The 20,564-nt window shown below is 41.0% G+C and overlaps 2 protein-coding genes across 4 annotated transcripts in view; both read left to right on the plus strand.

Annotated features, from left to right (window-relative positions):
- Positions 1–1,918, plus strand: part of DENND6A (DENN domain containing 6A) — a 28,306-nt gene extending 26,388 nt beyond the window's left edge. For all 3 annotated transcript variants that reach the window (XM_056336996.1, XM_056336995.1, XM_056336997.1), the window contains one exon: positions 44–1,918. In XM_056336996.1, the coding sequence (XP_056192971.1) occupies positions 44–175 (132 nt within the window). In that variant the 3' untranslated portion in view covers positions 176–1,918. The remainder of the gene's footprint in view (positions 1–43) is intronic.
- A 2,562-nt stretch (positions 1,919–4,480) lies between these two features.
- On the plus strand, positions 4,481–16,012 carry ARF4 (ADP ribosylation factor 4). The gene is made up of 6 exons (XM_056337004.1): positions 4,481–4,869; positions 11,409–11,489; positions 12,002–12,111; positions 13,443–13,514; positions 14,042–14,167; positions 15,058–16,012. Exons 1-6 carry the CDS (start codon positions 4,803–4,805, stop codon positions 15,142–15,144), a joined length of 543 nt encoding a protein of 180 aa, XP_056192979.1. The 5' UTR covers positions 4,481–4,802; the 3' UTR covers positions 15,145–16,012.
- Positions 16,013–20,564: the final 4,552 nt, after the last annotated feature.

Consider the following 20,564-nt stretch of genomic DNA (forward strand, 5'->3'; position numbering starts at 1 on the left):
CTTGTATTTTTAGTAGAAACCATGTTTCATTGTACCTTTGCAGTTGCAGGCTGACAGAGAACACCTTCCTGTGAAAACTGACACACTGAAAAAGCTGCAGACACACATCAATGATATCATACTAGCACTTCCAGATGACTTACAGGACATCTTGCTCAAAACTGGCACAACATGATTTCTACTGGGCTTTTTTCGTGCAGAAAGCAAATGGCAAATGCAGTTTCACAGAAGACAGTGGCTTCCCAAGTTCAGAACACACCTTTAAATAGTATGTTAACACTACAAATGGACTGTACTAATAGTATACTCTACTATGCTATTTTCACTGGGTTTTTTCCATTTAAATACCAATGCAACTAAAGGAATTCCTGTGTCTAATATTATTGTTTGAAATAAGTGCTCTTAAAGAAAAATCTGTGGGCATATGAAACTATACCACAGTATAGGACCACGGTGCAGTGCTGGCATTGCAGAATGTTTTCCAAGTGGTGCTGCTATACCCAATCCTGTTAACTCAGGGGTAAGCAATATTGATCCTGTACTGTCTGTCCTGTTGATGTTGTATCTGATCGCTTTGCCTTTTTTTAATTTTTTTTTTATGTTTTCATCTAGCGGTGAGTCCAACTGACATGCGACTTGGTCAGAATACATTATAGTTGAGGTATTTTACTGGTAAATCATTGCTTTCAAAACTGTTTCAGGGACAGCTGAAATAATCAGATTGGCTCTTAACGTTCTTCCCTTCTCCTCCTTACATCTTTCCAAAACCATATTAATTTAGCATCTTTAAAGAAGAGAAGGCAGCTGACAAATTTTGTGAAGAGTCATCTCTTCCATTCAATGTCAGTTAATTAGGGTGCTCTTACTCACATGCCTTAAATACAAAGTAATTGTATTCTAACTAGTGGTTTTAAACTGCTGACATCCAGGATTTAAAGCGGATCGCTAGTGTAAATGTAAGCATGCAGTATTCATCACAGGAAATAAACAGTGGTGTTCTAATACGGATTTTAAAATCAGTGATTTCAGTAGAGTTAGCTGATATACAATCTATTTCAGTTGGAGATCACAGCAGTTACAAATCCTGTTATAATCTTTTATTTTTACTTATACCAGTAGGATGTTCGGGGAGGTGAGGGGGCTGAAGGGATAAGATGTTGGCTTCAGCTGAAAAAAGCCTATGGAAAGGTCAAACTGTGGCAAGAAGAGATTGTAGCCTGAAATTATTCTCAATATATGCATACAGCAGACATGCATCAAGAGTAATTTCCTCTTGCATGTTAAGCAGCAAGAATGTGATGTTTATCTTCTTGAACAAGTTTCAGTGGTACGTAAGAACTCAGCTGCTCCACATGCAGTGTTGTATTTGACCAGTTTCAAACAGAATAAACGTAATGCTGTAGTGTACACACAGCAGACACTCGCATGACAAGTGGATCACAGTTATAAAAAAAACACTCTGCTTTTAAGTGCTTGAATGGAATTTTTTAAAACTTCCAACATAATCCTGCTATAAGAATATGCTTTTGTATGATAAATATTTCATACCATCTTTCTAAAAATGTCTTATTTAGATATAAAGTGTCACGGTATTTTTATGAAAATGTATTTTAATACTGTTATGGTTTGTATACGGTTACTCATGACCAAAAGTTTAATGTATCTATTATGTTACTTAAACTACACCACTTCAGCATTAATTTCTAACTCGCAAATATTTTTTTTTGCACACCCTGATGAGTAGCATTTCTAATCCAGGAATCAGTAAGTGGCCCTTCTTATATGAAATTATCTTAACTATTTAACCTGGAGCACTGTGTAGTTTCTTGGAACCATGTAAACTGGTAACAACTATGGTAACTGTCACATGACTGCAAATACATATTTTTGTAAAAGAAAATAAAAGGTTTGATTTTTATTTTTTTTGTCTTCGGAAGCTATGTTACTTAGATGATTGGGTTTTCCCCTCTCCTGTGTCAGCAGAGCTGTTCAGCAGCTTGTAGAGACTGCTGCAGTCTGACTTGATGAAGCTGAACCCCTTAGGTGACCAGAGATGCCTGATGTGATGGAGCAGTGTTGTAGCTTGACCGTACATCATGGTTGTAATACAATAGAGCTGCAGGATCCTCAAAAAATCAAATGGCAGAGAGTGACTTCCAGACAAAATTTATCCAATATTCAGTCTATTTCCTGTGTGCATCTGAGACACCTGTGAGAAACATGGTAGTGGGAAGTAGACTGCAAGCAAAGTTCAATTCAGGTTTCTTTAATGGAGTTGGTATTAGTTTAGATCCCTGAATAACTAGATGCTTAAAAAGAATGGCAAAAAGACAAGTTGTACTTCGTTGGTTGCTGTCTTCATCAGTGACTTGTAATGCTTTTCAGTAATGGTGGTTCAAAAAGACTTTTAACCTGTAACTACAAGTCTTGGCAAAATGCAGTCACTAAAACAGGAACCGTCTTTCCTCTGCAGGTTTCTGTTCTTACCCTGCCTCCCTGCAGTCCTTTTACACTGAGCATGCATATTTTGACTAGGGATGCTTCAGCCATTCATAGTGTTGCAGGGGAATTGCATCAGCTGCACAATTGTAGTTGTCAGCTTGGTGAGCTGGAATTTTCCCACCTCTTTATTATTTCTGTTTTGTTTTTAACTCAATGGGCTTAAAATACAGGTAAAGAGCTTGTACTAATCCTCATTTATCTGAGGTTTGATGACCAAAGGACCGTGCAAAAAACTACTAATTTCAGTAATTTTCCCTCAGTCTTCATCTGACTCAAAAAAAAAAAAAAAAAAAAAAATATTTAGAAGGGGTCCTAGGAAAGAGGTAGCAGCTGTTCAGTAAAGAAATGTTAAAGATAAAGGGCCCCACTTTGGTCATCAGAAGAAGTTAAGACTGCCTCACTTAGCGTAACAGGAGAGTAAATGGGATGTGCATAAGATTTGGGACTTCACAGATTTCTTTTAAACAACGTAAAAATAAATGCAAAAACCAAGACACGAGATGAAGTGCAGTCAAATATGGTAAAGATGCAGCTAGTCCTTCAGCAGTGTTAATGTTTGTGATCTGAAGAAAGGACAATGAATCAAAAGTATGTTGTAAGTAATAGTTATATACGATTATCCAGAGCAACCACTTCATGATGAAATGCTGATTTTTGGCAATTACTTCTAAAGCATTTGTTAGATTCCAGTCTAACAACCGAAACAATGAAAGGTATCTATTAATGATGTAGCTATAGTAAGAATATGCCAGTTTGGAGATCTAGAAAGTAACTTACTTAAAAAAAGAGTCCTTCATATATTTTGTAGCACATTTACCCTCAGCTAAATTCAGAGAAGCCTGACTTTCTTGGCTAGAAAAAAAAGTGTAAATACAGAGTGCTCTGAATAGAATATAGGTATTGGCAGCCTTGAACGGGACTCCTTAAAACTATCAGGAAATTGAAACCTAATAGTTGATCAGGATCATGTTAACAACTTAGGCACTAACTGGATTTAAGTTAAAATGTGACTGACTTGAAACATTTTCTAAAAACAGAACTTCTAACCTTAATTTAAAACAGATCGATTTAAAACCTGAGTAAGACTTCCAGGATGACATGTGAGGACAGGGCAGCCCGAGTTGAGTCTCCCTCGCAGTAGCCTGCTGGTAGGACCTGCTTTAGGGCTGTGGCTTTATCAAGAGCATTGAAGATGGGTGGTGTTTTAATGGAAGGTAAGGAAATACCGAATAGCTTCTTTTTGAAAAACATGAGCTTGTGTGTACTAACGCAGTTTCTCATGGGCAATAACTCCCTTGAAAATTTTTCGGGCTTTTGACTGAGCCAGTTTCCTTGGGAGAGGGAGCGCAGCCGCTCACGCATTAAACGCAGCTTACGCTGCCCCAAATGTAACTACCACCAGGCGATGGGCTTTTCACAATAGCTGTGAAAAAAGCTGTTGCAGCAGGTTATGAAAAAGAACATACCCCTCAAAAAACAGCCTGTCTGTCAGGCTAGGGCGCCTTTCGGTTCCGTGCCCGTTCCAGCGCCCCGGCTCTGCCCGCCCGCCCCCCGGCCCAGTGCGGTTGCGGGGCCGGGGCCGGCTCACGGGCACCGCAGCCGGAAAGGAGCCCGCAGCGCCGGGGGCCCAACGCCGGAGGCGGGCCGGTTCCCTGCCCGGCGCTGCTGGTGTTAGCGGGCATTTGGGGCTCTCGGGCGATTCGTTTCACCCCGCACCCCCGCTCCACTCAGCTGTCCTCCGGGAGAGGCGCGCGGTGGCTGTCACCCCCGGCTGAGCGGGCCCGGCCCGAGGCGGCCCTGCCCTGCGGACTGCATTTCCCGCCCTGCCCGGCGGCCGGAACCGCGGCGAGGCGGCCCGGGCGCGCCGACTACAGCCCCCGTCATGCACTGGCAGCCGCGGCTGGGGCGAGCGGGGCGCGGGGCGGGCGCGGCGCTGCCTGGGAGCCGTAGTGCGCCGGCGCCGGGGCCGTGTGGCGAAGGGTGGCGCCGCGGCCGGGGGATGTGGCGAGCGTGACGTGATTTTGTCCGCGTTGGAGCCGGGGCGGCCGTGGCGAGCGTGACGTGGCAGAGAGCGAGCGAGCGAGGCTCCCGGGCACACAGCACCAGCTGCGCCGCCGTTGCCGCCGCCCGCGCCCGATCGGTCGGTGCCGCCGGGCCAAGCCCGCACCTCGGCACCGGCCTCCTCGCCGCGGAGGGATCCGTGAGCGCCGCCGGCAGCCGGGCCGCGCTCCCCCTCCCGCCCGCCTCGCCGCGCTCCTCCCGCCGCCTGCGCCGCCGCCCAGCCCCGCGCCGGAGCCGCCATGGGCCTCACCATCTCCTCGCTCTTCTCGCGCCTCTTCGGCAAGAAGCAGATGCGCATCCTCATGGGTAAGGGGGACGGCGGCGCGCTGCCGCCGCCCGCCCGCGGCCCCCCAGCCTCGCCGCTGCGCCCTGTCCGCCCGCGGCCGCCGCCAGACCCGCCGCCAGGCCCGCCCGCTCCCTCACGGACGCGTCCCGCTGGCGGTGGGGGAGGGGAGCCCGGCGGGAGGGGGCCGCGGGCTCACGGCGGGGGGGCTCGGCCCTTCCTGGGGCTGGCGGGGTCGCCGGGAAGCGGACGAGCGGCGGGGGAAGGGGTGGGGGTCGGGCTGTAGCTGCCTTCTCTTCCCCTGCGCCGAGCTGCCGGCCCCGTCCCTCTCCTGCCCCGCTGCCGGGGCCACGGCTGCGGCGGGGGCAGCGCTGCGCGGGTTTGCGGCGGGGCGTGCGCGGCTGCAGCCCCGTCCCCCTGCACCTGCGCTGCCGCCCCGCTGGGCCCGAGCGAAGCCCGGAACAAAGATCAAGCGGCCGCAGGTGAGGGGGGCGGCGGCGGCGGGGGTCCCCCTGCCGGGGCACGGGCCGGCTGCGCGCCCTGCCCCCGCGCCGCTGCCGCCCGGCGGCGTGGCCCCCAGCAGGCTGTGACAAAGCCCGCTGTGTTCGGCGGCGAGGGCTGCAGCAATTGCCGTATAATGGCCGATTTTCGGTAGCTACGGTGCCTGTGCCCCTGGCGCTCGGGGAAGGACGTTCGCTCCTGTGCCTCGCGTACAAAACCCGGTAGGGTCGCTCTGCCGTGCTTGCTTAGTTTTACTGTCTGCCTCGAGTTATTTATTTGGAATTCGATGTGGTTCTCTTGACACAGGCTGTGTAAGAGTTGAAGGCAGTAGCTCTTGAAGATTCTTGCTGCAAGATTATGGTTCAAAAGGTCAAAGCAAGCGCATACTGCATTCGCTATTTCCTCTTCCACTTCAATCAACTCTCCCCTGCTTTCTTTCACCCACCTACCCACACCCCCACCCCGCAAGCTTTAGGTACAGGCAGATCTTAACCCCCCAATTTTTCCTCAAATTCTGTTACCAAAGTGAATGGAACTTGTTTTATGGCCGTTGATTGAAGTGGCCTGTCTTAAGAAATCAAGTGTTCACTTCAATATAGCCCATCACGGGACTGGGTCATAACCCTGAAACTTCTTGGCACGCTACTCACCTGTAATGCTGCCTTGGTACGCACAGTAGGCACTACAATGCAGCTTTTTTAAAAAATTTTTTTCATTGTAATTTCAATGTCGTCCATACGTTTTGTGATACAGAGTTCTTTATTGCATGCACAGTAATTTTCATTGTGTCTTCTCTGTTTAAAATTAGAGACTCTCATCTATTCCAAAATAAGCTGAGTATTTTTTGTCTTTGAGACAACTTAATACATCTGTTGGTTTCAAGGAAGTGCTTTGACTGTCTCCCTAATAGCCAGACTCTTCATATGACTCTTAAGTGAAGGAAGTAAAAAAACCTTCAAATGAGCTCAACTGTAGGATGAGATAGTGTCTATGGTATGTTTGTAGTTCTGTTGCATTCTGCGAAATAATGAAAACAGGAAAGCAATGTCATGGAGATCAAAATAGCTTGCAAGGCTTTAATTTCTTCATTGGTAGGTAATCAGGCTAATCAAATTTAGGTTAGATATGAGTTAGGGAGCTGCGCTTTCTAGCAGTTGGTACAGCTGCATCTTTTTATTTTGTAATAATTTTGATTTTAAGCTATTAGATTCAAATACAGGACTGGATCAGAGCATGGGACTGCACCGTATTTGTTACATTGTATAAGAGCATAAAACTTTTTTCTTGAGAGTGCAACATAGGAGCTAAGCTTGATGTTTAGAAGCAGAATATGTTATACTGGATATGTTGTAAGTTGTTTATACCTGTAACGTGGAAAAGAAGCTTTTCATAGCATTCTACGTTATTTATCAGCACTTTGAGGAGAGATGTCTGAATCGATACTGGGACTGGATTAAACTTTTCCTCAAAGTGACAATTTTCAGTTTATGGTTTGAAAATAAGCTATATAAGGCTAGGCATTTAAATTTTTGCATGTAGTATACTTTATGGAGTAAGGTGTTCATGGAGAAATATTTAGGGGAAAAATATTATATGGATGAGTTGATAATGAACAGATGATTAATTTATAATTCAGACTTGTCTTTCACAACTTTTTGCTGTTTCTGCAGAATTAAAGATAAAGTAGAATTAATTTAGCTCTTAAGACAGACTTTGTGTTACTGAGTTCTGCAGAATTTGAGTATTTCTCATCAGGTACCATGTTCAACAGCAAAAATGGCACACTGTTTTATGTTTTCAGACTACATTTATGATAAATGGCGGGCATTTAATGGTATAGTGTTACTGAAATGTTGGTTTTTTTAAAAATGCACTTACTATTTCTGAGAAATAATTATATAATGTTATGAGGAGATGCATGTGAAATAATTCCTGCATTCTCTTTATAGATGGAAATAACCTGAGGGAAAACAAATAACTGTAGGATAGGATTGAATGACTTGAAGTTAGACTAGGCAACTGGGGCATTAGAGCAGAAAAACTGAGTCCTAACCCTACATGCACCTGTCCATAAAATTTTTCGCTCGTAGTTTCTTGTGCTTAAAAAAGAAAAGTTACTGATTTGTTGTGCACCTTTCAGTATCATAATTTAGTGTTCCGTGTCTTGGTGCAGTTGTGCAAGTCTTAACTGAGATAATAGCTTAGCTACTCAGGAGCTTTGAATACAAAGGTAATTATTAAATGCATTGGGGGGGAAAATTGGCAGGTTCTTTGGGATTGATGTTACTGCACAGCACAAAACCATTTGTTTGGCATTTTTTGTTTGGGGTTTTTTTAGCCACAGTTGGTTTGCATCCTCTTGAGTTTTCTTCATATGTGTGTGTGTTTTCTTCAGAAGCTGTATTGAGAACTGCTCCTTCATGTCACTCAAAGACTTACCCAGTTGAAACGTGAAAGAGGAATAGTATGTAAGGGGATAAATAAGAGAACTGGTATAATGATGAAAGAAAAGTGAAGGAATACAAACCTGTAGTAAATTAGGATTCATTAATTTTACTTTTTTAAGCTGGCTTTCGATTGTAACATGAATGTCATGAATCAGTTAAATACAGTAGAAGCTTTTTTGATTGTTGTTCCTTGCTCTGGTTATCGGAAACATTCATTTTGGAAGCGGCAACACACTGTATTGTATAGTAAACTTTGGAAATCTCAATCTGACAACCAAAATCTATTTGGCTTGATGGGGGTTCCATTTAAGAGGTCAGTTCTCCGTTTTTCTGCATCTGTAGTTTATCTGAAGCTCTGTGCTATGATAACTGAGGCAGCTTCATATTCGACCACCCATGATCAAAGTAGAAAGTTGGTAAATAAGGACTGCGATATGGTCACAAGGATGATGTGTCTGGGGACAAGCTAACTACAAGCTTGAGATTCAGAAACATAACTGACAGGCTGTGAACAAAACACTCTTGAGAGGAATAAAGGGTTTAGAACCACAGTGGTTTTAACAGCATCTAAAAGCACTGTAAGCTTTTTTTTTTTTTTTTTTTTTCTTCCGCAGCTAGAGGAAGAAGGTGTTTGACTTGGTTTAAAGATAAAGGGTTGCAAGTGCAAGTCTGTGCTTCCCGTTTGTGCTTTATTGTAACCTTAAAGCACTGTGGTACAACTGCTGAACATCACACCCTACTTCAAGATTCTTTTATGCCTTGGTCTTGTCAGTGGTCAGTCAGGCAGTAGAATCAGATTGAAAATGTAGAATCGGAAATTTATGATATTTGGGGATTTAAGACTTAGGTTTTAATCTTTATAGTTAAATCTACTTAAACTTTATGACGTGGAAGTAGCTCATAGATTTACATCTAGTGTTCCAGTGCAAATGTAAACGTGTTTATTCTTGGAATTCTGAAAGCAACAGTTACACTTCCTAGCAGCTCAAAAGATTAAATGTGATTTGGTGCCCTGAAATTTCTTGTTCTAAAAAGAGTGTTAAGTGGCAAACTGGAGTAAGAAGTATGAATGGAGGTGATGCTTTTGATGACTTTTGCTTACTTAGACTTCTTAACATATTCAATTTGGCTAAAAGAGGCAGTTTTTCCAAATAGGGTCACGGTCATTTGTAGAAGTTGCCTTCCCATGGTGAAAAGCTGTTGTCCCGGGTGTGGAGAGAAGAAAACGTGTGTCTATAACTCAGCCTGCCTCAGTGCAAAGTCCAGCAGCTTAATTAGAATTGTGGGTAAGAGTGGATTTAAGCAAAGTCTCTGGGCTTTGTGCTTACGTGGCTCATGTAGCCTTCTGCCAATGCCGTTGAGGTGTTGGTGGGTCCTGGTACAAGAGTGGAGTGGGTAATTGGGGCAATAATTTCTTAAATTTAGCAAATTAAAAGTCATGAGTAGATTCTTATTTCTTAACTCTGAGTCATATCTTCAAATGCTTCTCGACACCCTGTGTAAATTCTTTGAAATGAGATTAGCTTTTTTCTTTGTCTTTATGTGTATCTTTAATATACCCCTAAATACACTCCATTTGTGTAGATAATGCCATTTTTCTTTCGTTGCTAATGTTAACAAGTCTTGTCAGTGTTTGTTTTACTGATAACTGGGATTATTTTTTTTTTTGAGAGGGGGTAAAGGAACAGTTTGTGAGTATGTGTAGCTTTAATTGATGATTCAGTAAGCAGTCTTAATGTTAATTTACTGGAAAACTATCACACATGTATATGCATTATGTTTTCCTGTGAAGATCTAGGCGTCCTATAAATGCTTGTTTGAAGCTGAGCTGTGTGAGAATGGTGATGGGCTTCAAGCATGGTGCTATTAAAAGCATTGGGTTTGAGCCTAGTCTTCGGAGGGTTTCAGGGTTCACTGAAAGGGTTTTCTAAGGCTACCTGACACTTTGTTGGTGTAGGGAAAATGCTAACATTTACAAGTTTCATGACTTGCAGGCTCTTCTGAAACTTATGCCGCACCGTGTCTGTTTTTCGGTTCATGCTTGTGTACGGTTCTAAAAGAGAATAACACTCAGGCAATAGCAGGCTTTAGACTGTTACATTTTTATCTGAGCATTTTGGAGGTTTATTACCCCTCAAGGAGCTTTTGGGTTTGATTGTAGAACAACTGTGTGTCTTTTTTTATAAACACACAATGACAATACCAAAGAAACCGCATTGGCATATATAATCCTGTTCACAGTATCAGAATATAGGACAGTTATAGATAGGGGGTTTTAATTAGTTTGCTGTAACAGCAGTTTGTGTCTTGAGAAGGAGGCAGCTTTTTAAGAGTCTGGTTTCATTCTGAATAAGTAGGCAATTTTGAATTCCATTTTATGGCAATGCTAAGGAAACAGTTGTATTATTAATAGTCAAGTCATCAAGCCACTTAAAGCTTAATATATCGCAGCTACCAAGTAGGAAATTAACTCGGAGCACTTAAGACTGTTACTAAACAAGGATAACGTTAGGTTTCTCATGCAAGTGTTAGTTAATTTTTTAATTGGGGGTTTATTTTCATTTGGGCAAAGTTTTATTGACCATTCTAATTTTCACAAATAGACATCTTATTCAAACTGTTGCTGTGGTAAGTGTTTAGTACCTATTGTTCGTTAGGTGCTTATATGCTAGGCATTGGATTCTAACGTGAAGAATTGTGTTTTGAGCTGCTCTGACGTGTTCTGAAATGCCTAATAATAAGCAGTTGCGCAGTTTTAGAAAACTATAGTGGATGTCTGCAGTCTTGGTGATGCTTCTCAAAAAAAGTCTTTGAGGCTCCAGTTTTGTTTTTTGGTGTGTTTTTTTTAAGGATCACGTGTTTACCACACAGCTTACCCTGAAAACTAGCAAACTTAAGTTTTGTTGTAGAAACAGAAGAGCAAATCTCAGTGCAGAAAGCCTATAAAGATCAAAAAAGGAGACTCCTAATGAAAGCATCCCAGTGGATTTCAGTGAATAGAAGTGCTATCCTGAAGAAGAGTTACAGACCTTAGAGTAGATGTGGAGGGAGGACAGGAGTTGCATAATTATGTGGTTTTGTCAATGCAAAAGAAATGTTTTAGCAGTGGAATGAGGGACACTGAAGTGCCTTCCATGGATAGTGCCGTGGGTTCAGGTGCATGTGAAAATGGCCTTAGCTGAAGGTTTAGTGAGACCTTCCCCAACTTGACCGCAAAGTAGCAAACGTGTGATCAGTTAGAAACGATGTGCTGCTGGTAGATTGTTGGTATACATTTAGAAGATCCTTACTTACCAAGAAGAAACTTTCAAAGTGAATGGTAAAATGTAATTAAGTAACACAAATACTAGGGAAGATGACTAGAAATTTGGAAGTCTGTGGGTAGTGGGTGGGAAGTGTGTTACTGAGCTTGTTCTCTTCATTGCTTGTTCTCACTCTTAGTGCTGGGTAGAGGAGAAACATATAGTAGTATATTAACAATGACTTAAGAGTGTTTAAAAAGTTGTTTCTTCTCAGAAAAAAACCCCTAATACTCTGTATGCTAAATGGCATATTTTTAAATTAGCAAGGTATAGTGAATGTTGTGAAATAAATAATTTTTCTGTTTATTCTAGTTGGTTTGGATGCTGCTGGCAAGACAACTATTCTTTATAAACTGAAACTAGGAGAAATTGTCACCACAATTCCCACTATTGGTAAGATAACCAGTTCTCATGCCTTCATTCTTGTTACTTTATATTTGTGTTGTAGAGATAGGCTTCTGAAGTGTAGGGATTTGCTGTCTTTGCCGTTACCATAAGGATCAAGACAACCATGGGCTTTCTGGTACTGCCATAACATAACTTGTGTCAGACGAAAGATACAGCTAGACCAGAATCCTGTATCTGACAGTGGCCAGTAGCAGATGCTCAGGGAGTATAGAAACCAGTTAAGTCGCAGTACTTCCCACAAATGCCATGAGCCTTGCAGTTTGTGGCTGAAAGATTTGCTGAAAAAAAGGTCCTGTGCCTGGATTTCAGTTACTAATTTATTTTTATTTTCCCCTTCAGTCAATTTTCTTCTTCATCTAGCAATTCAGTTCCGCTAAGCCATTTTATGTGTGTTTGGGAGACATGTAACTTGGGAAGTAGCCATTTTTGACATGGTTAGAATTACATTGTGACACTAGCATTAACTATTGCTAATTACTGAACACTTCTCTTTTTAGGTTTTAATGTGGAAACGGTAGAATATAAAAACATTTGTTTCACAGTTTGGGATGTTGGTGGTCAAGATAAAATTAGACCTCTTTGGAGGCATTATTTCCAAAACACACAGGTAAGAGTTCAGAGATGACAGTAGTTAAAGACCTGTTTTGTAAAGTCTCAGTATGTTCTGTAGAGTATATATGGAAAGTTGTCTTCTGTCTCTTTGTTTCAGAAAGGCTCCTCGCTACTTCCTGCGAGTTCTGAGGGATACCCAGATTTCATTCTAGTTGAAGCTAGTTTGTTACCCTGAAGGCTTCAAGCCTAGTTGTGAGTGAGCCTGGCAAGGATTAAGTCATTTAGGATCTACCAGTGTTCTGTAATGTGCCAAAGCAGCTGGCTTGTTTGTGAAGAGCTCTTCAACCTTGCTGTACCCATGCTTTGATTTGTTTGAACTGGTGTTGACTTATACATAAAAAATTTTAGTGTTTGAACACCCTTTTATATATCCTTTTTTTTCAAGAACCAGCCTTAAAATATATAGCTTTTACCATGCTGTATCAGTGTATTTAGTACACTGAGTATCTAAAAATACTGTGAAAGGTCTTGTTACCGATTGATTAGAAAGTGTCAGCTTCATATTGGTGTGACTGCTGTCATTTTTGGTGACATAAATGAAGTAGTAAGGTAAGTTGCTTAGTATCAGGAAACTTTGTGAGTGGTGATTTTTTTTGTTTTGTGGTTTGGGTTTTTTTTTTCTGTGTTGGATATAGAATTGTATCCAAGAAACTTCTGTGCAGCATCTGATTGGTGCAGAAAAATGGAGAAGTCTGGACTGACAAAAAGGAGCTAGCGAAGTACTGCTATGAACAGAATAATACTTGGCTTCAGTTCCTTATTTGGCCCTGTTACTAAATATTTTTAAAAGATACTTCTCTCTTCATAAAGAGAATGATAAAATGTAATGTTTCAGACTGAAATTTTAAGAGTAAATAGTGTATGTGTAAGAAGGACACTTGAGTAACAGATGCCATTAAAAATACTGTTGGGTACAAACTTTTTTTAAACAGGCCTTGCTTTAAGAGTGTTTTTCAGTGAAGTGTGAGATGGTGAAGCACTTCTGATGCTATTGCTGCATTTAATATGATAGAATGAGTGAAAAGGGAGGGGAGAGAGTTAGCTTCTGAAAACTTACTAGTATCTGTTCCCCCCTCCCCCAAACTAATGGGTCCCACAGTAATCTGTAAACCAACATTTGTGTGTGTTAACTTTTTTGATTTAGAAGACTTAGTTTTATTCTGCAGTTTGTTCAGATAGACATCTTGCATTGCCTAAACAGAAGTTTCTGTCAGATTTGCTTACTTGAGAGAGAGGACGATCACAATAGCCAATATGAGTTTCTTGGGTTTTAAAATAGTGCTGCGTGTTTACTTTGGCTTTTCAGAACTGCTTAACTTCTTACAGGGCCTCATTTTTGTGGTAGACAGCAATGACAGAGAGAGAATCCAGGAAGCCGCAGAAGAACTGCAGAAAATGGTAAATATCGATACCTTCTGAAACATGATTGTTTTACATACTTTGTCATAGTTTTGGATGTTTGTCAGCTTCCTTAAAAGATTTAGCATTTTAAAATTGTGGATGTTCGTATGGTGTATATTGTATTCACCTAGTAATTCTGGGTCACATAGTGTGCTGAGTTGTAACTGAAATTCTGTGGAGAGCTTTAGCTCCAGAACTACTGATCTGTCAGAACCTTTCTTTCCTTCATAAAACCTTAATAAAAATGCAGCAGACAAAGAATTTTGGGAAAAAAAATTGGTGCTAAGAATTTCAGCAGCAAGGTGCTTGCGAATTTAAACTGCTGATTGAAAGGCTATTTCCTTACTTGTAGAAGTTCTGTTGGGTTGTAGTTAAATTTCACTCAGTACTTACCAGTGACTTCAGGAGTAGGAATGAAAACGTTTATAACCCTTAAATCAGTATTTAGGTTTCTTTAGTGCTTGTTCAAGTAATGGAAGTATTTAACTGAACTAACTTAATAACGTGGCCGGTTTTTTTGTTAGCTTCAGGAGGATGAACTGCGAGACGCAGTGCTGCTTCTGTTTGCAAATAAACAAGATCTGCCAAATGCCATGGCAATCAGTGAAATGACAGATAAACTAGGTCTTCAGTCTCTGCGTAACAGAACTGTAAGTAGTAAACTTCCCAGTTGCTGAACTATTGTCTTCCTTTATTATTTATCATAAACAGTTTTCCTTTAAAGGAAAGGGAAGTTTTCACCGCTTCCTGTAGAAAGATGCACATACCTGCTATTAAATTCTGTAGTGCATAGTTTAAGGTCCTTTCTGAAAATAAATGATTTAGAAGCGTAATCCAGTATGTTCAGCTGTTGCAGGTGTTTCATCTCTCACTTTTTCCTGGAAAAATATAAATATTCCAGTCTCTGACGGAAATCTGGCTGTCAAACATGTTTGACCAAGTATGTGGTGGGCCTTCCTGTTTTCTCTATTTGTTGCTCTGGGGAAGAAAATGCATTTTGCATTCTCACCACTCCAAAGACAGGAGGAAATTAAGTAGCTCCTGAATCATTAGATTCCATCTGCACAAGCCTTTGAGCGATAGGGTTGCTTCACATAAACTATCCAGCCTTCTGTGATACTCACATAATGTCTGTGTCTTGATGCACTAAGATCATACCCATAAAGATGTTTTAGATGTCTGTTAACTTGGATAATTCCATGTCCATTTCCTGAAGAGCAGTCTTTCAAAAACAAGAAGCTAAGTTTTCAGCATATAAACCAACTGCAAGTTCTGTGTTTATTTCCTGATGCCCTAAATGGTGTTCTGGCATTTGGTAGGCCAGCACTGAGTTTCTGGACACTGTCTGAACCCTATCTACTTTATATATACTTCCTAAAACTTTTAACATTACCATCTGTTCAAAATTAACTCTATTTATGGCACAAAGCAGTGTTTAAAGAGCATTGTTTGAGTGTGTATCTGATTGTCACATACTGTGACTTAGCTTACGTTTTATCAGTTTGTAAATTTAACTTCTGTTTGTGTTCTACATTAACAGTGGTATGTCCAGGCTACCTGTGCTACGCAAGGAACTGGTCTGTATGAGGGACTTGACTGGCTGTCAAATGAACTCTCAAAACGCTAACTCAAACTGGATGACTCTTTCACCAGGGACATGTTTGATATAAGTGGTCTAGGCTTGTTACAACAAAATTAGTTTGCATCTTGGTTATTACAGTATCTGGAACTGATATTTGGGCAGGATATTACAGCGTTTCAACTTATTTTGTTGCCAATTATTGTTTACCAAGCTACATGTTGCGAAGGTAGCAATATACTTGGGTAAAAATCTCCTTAACTTGGAAAAAGTGTATCTTCTGATTTTATTCCCCTTGTTAGCCTAAATGCCTGAATATAGTTATTGTGACATCTTTAAGATCTGTTTTGAATATTCTTTTGAGCCCAAATAAATTAATGTTTTAAATTTTTTTCTCCCTGCTACTTTTAGTTTACTGATGCCCTGTTTCATTCCTCAGACAGTCTGCTGATTTAAAAACGTAGCATTCCGTATCTATTTATTTCTTTCCCTTGCCAAAAGGAATTCCTAATATTGCTTGTTCCAGCCAAGGAAATGCTCTAAAACACTATACAGATCTGCTGCACTGAGGAACATTTTATTAATCCTTGGGTTCTGTCGGCCCAACTTGCCTTTGTGTGAATTGGATTTGATGGGTAGAATAGTTCTGTGCTGGTTGCGAAGAGCTCATGTTGAGGTTGTTTTTAATATTCAGCAGATTGTCTTTCTTTATATTGTATCTTTTTTTTTTATGTTGCATGTTGCTTTTTGGTATCAGCCTGACTATTTTTGCCCAGTGTATAATAGTTCTGCTGAAGTTCTACTGTTTGTTGGTGAACATATCTTCATAAAGAAATTTTGGAAAATTCATCAAACTCAATGGATTAGTTTCTTCATAACCCACTTGGAATTATTCCTAATAAAATGATAAAATGTATAGATCTGTGTATTCTCCTCTTGATTCCTGAAATAGTTGAACTGCAAGTTATCACTTTTTTTTTAATCCATATACTGAGCTTTCCTGCAGCTTGAATGTGAACACCAGTCTCAGATTTTTCACTTGTTTGGAGCTGTGTAGAGCAGGACACAGAAGGTGGGCAACAAGATTGTGTACAGTGCAGTAGAGTAGCTGTCATCAAGACTTAAGATAATTCTGTAAGTGTCTTTTGAAGTTGTAAATCTAAAATTCCTTTCAAGATGTCCAGATATGAAAATACTAAGAGTTAGAAAAATTGTAATAAAACAAATACAAACTGCCTGCAAAACATGCATGTCTGTTTCATAGTTGTATCTACATTTAACAACCAATGTGGGTTCTGGCAGGAGAATCACGAATTCTGTTGGTGACTAGCTGGGAAGCTAACTTGAACACTTGTACAGAGGTTTAGTCAGTATTATATTAATGGTAAGTCACCCAAAATACCAGCTCTATACTGTCTGCTTTCATATTTCTGCCCTCTTATACCTCTGTAGTTCAAAAGAATGCTTTTTGAGGGTGCTACTAATGGATGGTTTAAAATCTTTATTTTTTTATTGCCTGTTTGCTGTATGGATGCAAATACAGCTCGATCCTCCAACTGGAATATTGTATTCTATTGATTGTATGTCTTTAGGAACCCAGAGCATGATTTCATTGCAGTTTCAGGCTAAGCTCCTCTCTTTTATTTTTTGCCCAGGTCTTATCAGTGCCACAAGAAATCCCAGTGACAAGGTGTGCTTAAACTCAAGGTAGTTTAGGTTAAGAGCACATTCTGAGGCAGCTTCTGCTGTAACTGAGATTTAAGTTTCTAGGAAGTAGTTACTGTGAACACAACTAACAGAAAATTCCAGAGTTTTTGAATACAGTCATTAACTGTCTTCAGTTCATGTCTTCAGTATGTAAGAGAAACCCAGGAGACAGTGTAAGGTGAGTAGGGTTTTGCCTGCACCTTTAATGAATTGCTGATTACGTATTCACCAAAGTTGCTATGTCCGTGCATTGGATCAGTAGGTGTTAACATGCGTGTTTCTAGCAATGCAGTTCTTGAAGTAAACCTTAAAAGGAGCACCTTGTTCAGAAGAGGCAGCTTGTCTGTAATAGGGATTGTGTTGGTAGCCCCAGTAGGTTAAAATGAAATAGTGCTTGTGACAAATGAATTGCCGCCGCCTCTTAGGAGGAAAAAGTGAAGAGGTAGACTTCAAATAAAAAAGCAGATACTTAGAAACAAACTAGGCCTGTTATCTTGAAGGAAACATTCTGGTTCACAGAGATGAAAATTTCATTGTGTTAATTCTTCCAAATGCTTTGAAGTAATTAAATACTCAGGCTTAGGTGAGTTGTGTTTAGCCACTATGCTTTTGAGTTACAGAATGTGTATAGAAGTTTATATTTCAGAGTCACTGTGTTTGGCTTTGTGTACCAGTAGGTCGTAATTCTGCTATAAAATAAGTAATTTCCCAAAGTGAAAGTCAGAAAGTAGTAAAAATCTCAAGCGTCTTTTAAGAGTGATGGAGCCTGCATGAGAGGTTAAGGCTACAGCTTATCCCACAGCGTAGTAAGACAAAGTCAATAAATTTCTTGGGTGTAATTTTTTTTCTAACATTCTTTAAAATTGTTATTTTCTAGCTAAAGCAATTATAACACTGACCTATGTATGTTTGGTGTCGGTAACAGCATATAATACAGCCCTGCTCTCCAGAGCCAGATGAAATCCCCACAAAGATCCCATTTTGTCATGTCTGTTGAAGAGTTCAGGTACTAACTCTGTTTGTCATTTCCCTATCAGAATTCAAATTCCTGAACTGAGCTGTTGTCCCAGAAGTCCAAAATCTTGGACAGGCACAAGGCTGCTAAAAACTTGTTCCTCGTTCTACTGTAATGACAGGAAATCCTGAGTTCCAGTGACTGAATTATTTCATTGTGTAGCATCAACTCCTATATTCAAACAATGGGTAAGTTCTACTGTGCTGGAGAGTCAGTCTAGTAATACTTGTACACAAGAGGTTTTTTGATTTCAGTGTATCAGATGGCCAGCTTAACTTTAGAGAGCAAAACACTGAAGAATGAGTGCTTTTTATTTTATTTGTTTGTGCTGACACAGTTTATTCCTTACATTTTCAGTACGTGCATGATTGGCTTTTCATTTTTTTCCAACATCTGGAGAACAGTTTTGTGTGAATATTTAGACCTACATACAGACCAGTGCAAAAGTCTTGTTTTGTTTTACTCACATGTAACTAACCTGACCACTCAATTCTACAACATAAATAGTAATGGATATTTGTTAGGCTTTTTGTTTGGTTTATTTTTTCTGTTTTGCTAGTTTTAAAATAAAAAACAAAGGCTTCATGAACAACATAATCTAGGACTTTATCTACAAAACAGCTGCAGAACATCTGCGCATTTTGGTTGGACTGCTTAGAAGCAGAACAAAAATCCGTTCTAAATGCATCAGGAATTAGCAACAAGTGCTTCAAAGGTTTCTACTTGCTTGGTTTGTTCTCAGCATTTTCAACATAAACCAGAAAAACAACGTACTGGAGGCAATAGAACACTATGAGGGCGCTTACAGCAGTGGCCTTGCTTGTGTAAAAAAAGTGAGTTAGGGTTTTGTCAGTAATGAGAATTCAGACCCCAGTTTGCAGTCGTTTGCTCATCTGAGTAATCTTTATATTAAGGTCTGGACAAAGGCAGTTTCAGTGCAATGTGATGAAACTTTGCACATCACCTTGTCCCAGTATCTTTCCTGCCCTTGTCAAGAATGGTATTGACAGGGGACTTGAGTAAGAAATGACAGGTATCTGTGGCAAATTCTAGGAAAACTGGGATCTTTCAGGCTCTTCCTCTTACTGGGTGGGTTTGAAGACCTGGAACAATTTTTTTGATGCTAGAAATGCGAGAACCGAGGCAACTACACAATTACTTAGAACATCTGACAGTTCAGCATGTTGGGTATTTTTTCCCCTTCTTTTCTTGTACCATTTTTCTCTGTCCTTTTTCCTTCTCTCAGTCATACTTTGCATTATTGTTTGCTTTATCATGATACGTAAAGGCATTTTACTGAAGGCTTGAATTAGTCCCTTCAAAAACAGCAGTGATAGAAGAAATACTTGTGTAAGAATTCAAGTACTAGCTGCCACAGGTGGCGAAGATCCCTTTGTCTGGAACGGACAAGGTCGGGGGGGGGGGGGGGGAAATAATACGAGTTCCAAGTTGCCAGACCAGTCTGAAGAATCTGGCAGAACTTGGGGTTTTTTTGTACATACCAAATACACAGGTAAGCTACATTTCACAGTAACTGGAACAACCCAGAAACCAGACAAGTTATCTGTTACTCCAGAAGGCCAGTCTTTCAGTGCTCTTAGTTTCAGTAGTGTTCCTGTGAGTGACAAGTTTGTCCACAGCAGGAGCCAGTGTGAAAGAAGAAACTCCCTCCCGGGACAGCAGCTAGTCGGAGCAGATGCTGGAGCAGTGCCCTCTCGAGTTTACTGCACCAGAGATGGGAAAGCTAAGTGCAATGTTCCTTTTTCCTTAATGGCTAGTCTGGGAAAAAGAGCGTTTAAAAAAAAAAAAAAAAACAAACAACAAATGCTCTTCTTGCATAAATTTAAAAAGACACAAAAAGAATCTTGCCCACTTTCTTGATGTGGAGCGTTCCAATCGCTGGAAGAGGAGCACAGGTGAGTTTAGGTTTATACAATAAAACAGAGCTTAATAGGGCTTCTACAAATCTGAATTCTAGAGGTGATTTAGAGAGGAAGAATTAATTGCTGGGCAAAGTCCAGATGTTGTAGGGGAGGCTAAAACGGGAACTAAAAAATCACCTTATGTGGAGTGGGAAGCACCATATATTACCTCACGTAGATGTAAACGTAGCCTGAGAGCGTGGGGGGTATGGGCCACAGGTGTGTCTCTAAGGGTTGCTTTTTACCCCCAAAAAACCACAATTCTTTTGAATTGTGACTTTTTCCTAGCCTAGACCCTAGTGCTGGATTCTCACCCTGGAAATGTCTAAGTGGTTCCTGACACATTGCTGCTACTGGCAGTCAGCCTGTGCTGCTGCATTTTGCTAATAAAATGAGGGATACTTGCACCGGAGGATCTCCAGTGCCAGCTCATGGGCCTGAATTTCCTGCTGAAGATATTAAAGGATTATCTGCTGTGTGCAAGGGCCATCTACTTTTACTGGGCCTGTTCCAGTGCCGTGTTTTTCCCTTTCGGTTTGCTTCCTGCACATGCCAGCTCTGCTGTGCTCTCCCTCTCCTTGGGCTGTGTGGGGACAGGAGCAGCGGCCCCAGTACCGATACAGGGAACCAGGGGGACCTGCTGTTTCTTGGGAGGGAGGCAGAAGACCTCTGAGCAGCTCCATCTTGTGTAACTGTGGAGAAGTTAACAGATTCTTAATGTTCTGGTTTTGGAAAGCAAAACTAAGTAACCCAATTGTAATGGATAGGTACTTCAAAAAACATTCTTTTTCTCCTTTTGAAGTTATAAGGGGACCTCAGTTAGC

Source organism: Falco biarmicus, chromosome 4 (assembly GCF_023638135.1).
Source record: "Falco biarmicus isolate bFalBia1 chromosome 4, bFalBia1.pri, whole genome shotgun sequence".
Lineage (NCBI taxonomy): Eukaryota > Metazoa > Chordata > Aves > Falconiformes > Falconidae > Falco > Falco biarmicus.

What these genes read in the sequence shown, in the direction of transcription:
- ARF4 (XM_056337004.1), top strand. Translation starts at nt 4,803, where the DNA reads ATGGGCCTCACCATCTCCTCGCTCTTCTCGCGCCTCTTCGGCAAGAAG. An exon ending in CACCACAATTCCCACTATTG is followed by an intron (nt 11,490 to 12,001) that starts GTAAGATAACCA and finishes TTCTCTTTTTAG; the next exon opens with GTTTTAATGTGGAAACGGTA. An exon ending in AGTCTCTGCGTAACAGAACT is followed by an intron (nt 14,168 to 15,057) that starts GTAAGTAGTAAA and finishes CTACATTAACAG; the next exon opens with TGGTATGTCCAGGCTACCTG.